We start from the raw sequence: 6,000 nt of genomic DNA on the forward strand, positions 1-6,000 counted from the left end.
TGCAGCTCCCTTCATATATTTACTTTAGATTATTGCCACATACATCAAGGTACAGTGAAAAGCTTTTTGCTGTGTTCTATCCAGTCGGCGAATTGACTATATATAGTTACAATCAGGCCATCCAGTGTGCAGGTACATGACAAATGGCAATTTAGTGCATAACATTTAGTGCAAGATAAAGTCAATAAAGTCCGATTAACTGTGTGACAAGGTTGTCCCTTAGGTTCCTATTAAATCTTTCCCCTCTCACCTTCAATGGTTATTGATTCCCATACCCTGGGTAAAAGATTCTGTGCATTCACCTTATCTAATCACCTTACAATTTACACTTCTATAAAGATCACCTCTCCTGTGCTCCAAGAAATGAAGTTATAGCCTGCCCAACCTCTCTCCCTGTAGTTCAGGCCCTCCAGTCCTGGCAACATCCCCGTAAATCTTCTCTGGTTCTTTCCAGCTCAATGGCACCTTCCGCCACGCAGAGTGACCAAAAATTAAAACAATGTTCCCAGTGCAGCCTCAGACATCTTCTGCAACTGTAACGTAACATCCCATCTACTATACCCGATTGTAGACACAAAAAGCTGGAGTAACTCAATGGGTCAGACAGCACCTCTGGAGAAAAGGAATAGGTGACATTGCTGGTCGAGACCCTTCTTCTTATACTCAATTCCCTTACTGACAAAGGCCAGCATGCCAAAAGCCATCTTAACCACCCTTTCTACCTGAGGCGCTACTTTCGGGGGAACTATGCACTTTTTATCTCCGTTTTAGATTTTAGATATTCCAGACTGAGTTTCAACATTAAGGGGAACCCAAACAAATGGTAAGGTGAAATGTTCAAGGGACAGTGCAGATTCGAACGGCTGAATCCATTTCACAAGATGTAATGTTCAGAAAAAATTCTACTGTTGATTTAATCAACACGTTTCTGCATATCCCCAGTTAATTAAAGAAAGGATGATTGTGCTTTTGCTAACCAACTTCCTTTGGAGTGTTAGATATAGAGTCAGACAGTGTGGAAACATGCTCTTCGGCCCAACCTACCCACACAACCAACATGCCCCATCTACACCAGTTCCACTTAGTCATAGAGTGACACAGTGTGGAAACATGCCCTTCGGCCCAACTTGCCCACACCTGCCAACATGTCCCAGCTACATTAGTCACACCTGCCTGCGTTTGGCCCATATCCCTCCAAACCAGTTTAAGAATAAGGGGTAGGCCATTTAGAACGGAGATGAGGAAAAACTTTTTCAGTCAGAGTTGTAAATCTGTGGAATTCTCTGCCTCAGAAGGCAGTGGAGGCCAATTCTCTGAATGCATTCAAGAGAGAGCTAGATAGAGCTCTTAAGGATAGCAGAGTCAGGGGGTATGGGGAGAAGGCAGGAATGGGGGTACTGATTGAGAATGATCAGCCATGTTCACATTGCATGGTGGTGCTGGCTCGAAGGGCCGAGTGGCCTACTCCTGCACCTATTGACTACCTGTCTAATTTGATTCTTAACCGTTGGGATAGTACCTGCCTCAACTACCTCCTCTGGCAGCCTGTTGCATGCACCCACTACCCTTTGTGTGAAAGTACAAAATGTCAAAGTGTTCTTGACACCAAAGCGAAATAATTCATGATGTTTTGCTAACTTCAATAAAATCAACGAATGCAAATTCACAGTGTGGACTCAAAATGAAAAATCTTAATTTATAATAAAATAATGCATTAACGTTATACAATCCACACACACACACACATATTGGGGGATGATTATGGAAAGCTAACATTTACGTCTCACTTGTTTGCACTGAAGAGTGAAAAAAGGGTTCTTCTTTAGCCAGACCTACCGTGCACTAATTTTTTCATCTCATTGTAGCGGCCCCACAGATAAGTTTTGTTCTCCGACGTTGCAGTTGCAGTTGCTTTGCCGGTTGTGCTGGAATCTGCTGGGTGATCTGAGAGATTGGGGGCTGGTGGTTTCTCGTAGCCGGACACATTGCTATCTAAGGGCAAGTCGGCTGCTTTCATGCAGAGGGGCGCAGCGGAGGAAGACCTCGCCGTTTTCAACTGCAGCAGGGCAGACAAAGACTTTGTCAGTCGGCTAGCCATGGCTCTAGATGCCGCGTAGGGGAGCTGTTGTAAGGTTCACACCACTGCCAGTGTGTACAGTCCCGGTCCGGTCCGCTGCTCGCACAGCACTGGGACTCAGGATCGTGGTGATCAGACCCGTCACCAACACAACACTCCCCAATCAAGTGGTTGCATTCTCAGCCGGCAACCAATCTCATTCTGGTAAAAACGCCCCCAGCACAGATTGGGGGAAGAGGGCTCATGTTAATTCATAGTTTCTCGTCGAAAGCCTTTCCTGAGAGGCGGTGTGGGACGTGCAAGGCTTTGGTCAATGGGCACGCATGTAGGCTGCGGGTACATCTCCATCTCCCTGGAGACCAAGACATCTGGCTGCAAAAAGGAACAAACTAATATTGCCCAATCGGAAATGTGAAACCAGAAAACCTCAAAAGCCACATCAGGCCCCTTATATTGCGCAAGGCGTAGGCAGAGAGAACAAACTGTTATTGTGCCTTAGAGCAGAAACAAAGCCCTTGAAACAGTGTGGAACCAAGGAACTACAGATGACGGTTCACAAAAGGAAGTGTAGGAAAGAACTGCAGATGCTGGTTTAAACCGAAGATAGACATTATTTTAAAAAGCTGGAGTAACTCAGCGGGCCAGATAGTATACTTGTTTTTATATTCATGCATTTTAAATATGTATGCAATGTTCTATACTTTGGCAATATAATGATGTATCTTATCATGCCAATAAAGTATTTTAAATTGAAAATTGAAATTGATAGTATCTCTGGAGGAAAAGGAATAGAGGACGTTTCTGGGTCTGAAGAAGGGTGTTAAGGCTAACAAATGCATAAAGGAAAGGGTTTTTTTCCAGGGAGGCAAAACAAAAGTCGACAAAGAGAGCAAAAGTAGAAGAGAACCATAGTTAGAAATCAGAAAAGATTATATTCATGCAAGACACTTGTGGGGGAAGTTGCAATACTGAGAGGCAAATTACTATTAACGATTTGTTGTGAGGTCCAAGAGAAAGATCACCAAATATTCCTGAAGTTTGTGTGCATTCAAAATTTGAAGAAGGATAGGGTTGATGGTAGGATCTGAGAATCAAAACTGATACCTCGTATCTATATGCTTAAACTAATTCACAACGCAGCTGTTCAGTTACTCACTTACTAAATTTGGCCCCTGACCTCATAATGTCTCAAATTCAAAACATTTATTCTTGTGTTCAAACGTATATTGATGTTGCTTTTGCTAAGTACTTTGAATATCGTTACCATATTAAAAGTACTAAAAAAATGTGAAGTAACTATCCCCAAGATCTAGAAGCAGGGCTGTCCATTGATCAAGGTGAAAATAACTGATTTCTTCCTGCCTTGACAGTTGGCTGATCCTAATTGATGTATATTTACCATGCAAGTTCAATTCCTCAATAAATTCATCCCGCACTCGGTTGATCTGAAGGGCCTTTGCTTAATAGATAGAGATGCACAAAGTCTGTTACCCAGAGTAGGGGAATCAAGAACCAAATGTCATAGGTTTAAGGTGAGAGGGGAAAGATTTAATAGGAATCTGAGGGGATCACATTGTCACACAGAGAGTAGTGGGTGTTCGGAAAAAGCTGCAGAATGAGGTAGTTGAAGAAGAAAGTATAACAACATTTAAAAGACATTGGGACAGTTACATAGATAGGAAACGTTTGGAGGGATATGTACCAGTCGCAGGCAAGTGGATCTAGTGTAGCTGGGGCACATTGGTTGGTCTGGACAAGATGGGCTGATGGGCCTCTTTCCACGCTGTAAGACTCTCCCTGGAACAGAGACCCAAATCACCTCCTTACCTTTGCCTTTTCTTCCATTGAACAACGTCTTCAAGTTCACTCACGTTTTCCAAAGTCAAAGATTCTACCATGCAAATTCACATAAACACAAGCTATGATTGTCTTTTCGTTGGATATGTGGAACTGTGCTAGCTTCAGCAACACTCAAGCCCCCTTGCTCAGCTCTTTTTCCATTATATTGACTACATTCCATGCACATGTAGAACACTCAGAGGCAGGTACTATTGCAATGTTTAAGAAATGTTTGGACAAGTACATGGATAGGTTTAGAGGGATATGGGCCAAACACAGGAAGGTGGGACTCATGTAGATGGGACATGTTGGCCGGAAGGGCTTGTTTCCATGCTATTAGACTGTTTGACTCAATTCGTTCCCTTGGTATCAATTTCCAACCTGCTCTCACATTCACACGATCCAGTGCTGGGCTTTTCCCTTTCCTTCCTTGACATCTTGGTCACTACCACAGGATGTGGTTAACTTTCAATATCAATTATAACCTCACTAATTCCCACAGTTATATTGACCTTGCCCCTTCCCACTCTGCTTCCTGTAAGAGCTCTATTCCATTTTCCCCTCTTCTTTTTTATCTCTGCTCTGATGAGACTTTAAATTGTATTTAAGATGTCTGCTTTTCTTTCGCTGTGTCTTTTCCTGTACTAAATTTGACTGGGCTGTTAATAACATCTCTCTACTTCCCACACTTTGGTTCTCACCACCTCTCCCCCTAGCCAAAGCCTATCAGGTTCCCCTCACATTTTGTCAACATTCAACGGATCATATTTCCACCACCTCCAATATGGTTCCACCACCAGACACACATTCCCCTCTCCTCCTTCAGCATTTCATGAAATTGTTTCCTTCATGATTCACTGGTTTGGAAAATGCAGGAAACACTCAGCAGGGGAGGGAGAGGGAGAGAGAGAGGGAGAGGGAGAGAGAGAGAGAGAGAGAGGGGGGGAGAGAGAGAGAGAGAGAGAGAGAGAGAGAGAGAGAGAAATATTTTAAATTGTATTTCTAAAGGTGGAAAATGGAGTATGCGGTCATTATCATATCATATCATATCATATATATACAGCCGGAAACAGGCCTTTTCGGCCCACCAAGTCCGTGCCGCCCAGCGATCCCCGTACATTAACACTATCATGCATAGACAACCCCCCATTTCCCCAAGGATCGCACCCAATTTACACAAATTGTCCTTGCCCACCATGCCAGCATTCTGACCGTGCCTCATTTGCCCCATATCCACTCATAAACTTCAATTATTAAATCATTTCAAAGAACATATTGGAATTACAAAAATGATGGAAATTTCCAAAGAAAACGTTTGATACACACCAAGGTTATTTCTGATCAGCATCATCTCAATGCCTCCAACCCTCCACAACAGGAGATCCTTCCTCGATGACTCAAACTATTCCGTTACTTACCAAAAAAATATTTTAAAATGTAAATTTCCAACTATCTGAAAACACACAACTCATCTGAAGATTAATGAGTCGTTAAGCATTGCACGAAAACAATTTGAATGCAACCTCTCTCTGCGAGCTCGGATTAGGGTTAACCCATGAAATAAGCTCCACCCGCCCGAGTAGAGGCCAGTCGGGGCCTGCCCACTGAAGCACAGAGCCAGCCCACTCCCGAGTGGTGAACAACTGCTCGCACAGCAGGTAAGTGGCTAGACACAGGCAACTGCAGATGCTGGCATCTAGTATACACAGCGTGTCTGAGTAACTCAACGGGTCAGGCAGCATCTGTGGAGAACATGGATAGGCGACGTTTCAGAGTGCTGTAGTAACTCAGCGGGTCAGGCAGCATCTCTGGAGAACGTGGATAGGTGACGGTTCATGTCAGGGATCCTTCTTCAGACTGCCTACCTCCAGTCTGAGAACTATTTTATACTACATCCCCTTTCACACATAAACTTCCCAGAGGCAGCTAACTTAAATAAACCCGATCCTCGAAAATCATGCGTATACTTTATCAATCGTCCGCGGAAGGTAAATTATATTATATACATGAAACGATAGATTATTTTCTCTGCAACTCTACGATACTTTTTAAACTCTTCATGAGCAAATTTACTTTTTGCTTGT

At 43.3% G+C, this 6,000-nt stretch overlaps 1 protein-coding gene across 1 annotated transcript in view; it reads right to left on the minus strand.

Annotated features, from left to right (window-relative positions):
• Positions 1-4,432, minus strand: part of LOC144601723 (5'-nucleotidase domain-containing protein 2-like) — a 65,629-nt gene extending 61,197 nt beyond the window's left edge. The window contains exons 1-2 of the mRNA XM_078414035.1: positions 3,905-4,432; positions 1,837-2,449 (exon numbers count right to left, since the gene is read on the minus strand). Of these exons, the coding sequence (XP_078270161.1) occupies positions 1,837-2,098 (262 nt within the window). The 5' untranslated portion in view covers positions 2,099-2,449; positions 3,905-4,432. The remainder of the gene's footprint in view (positions 1-1,836; positions 2,450-3,904) is intronic.
• Positions 4,433-6,000: the final 1,568 nt, after the last annotated feature.

Source organism: Rhinoraja longicauda, chromosome 17, assembly GCF_053455715.1.
Source record: "Rhinoraja longicauda isolate Sanriku21f chromosome 17, sRhiLon1.1, whole genome shotgun sequence".
Taxonomy (NCBI): domain Eukaryota; kingdom Metazoa; phylum Chordata; class Chondrichthyes; order Rajiformes; family Arhynchobatidae; genus Rhinoraja; species Rhinoraja longicauda.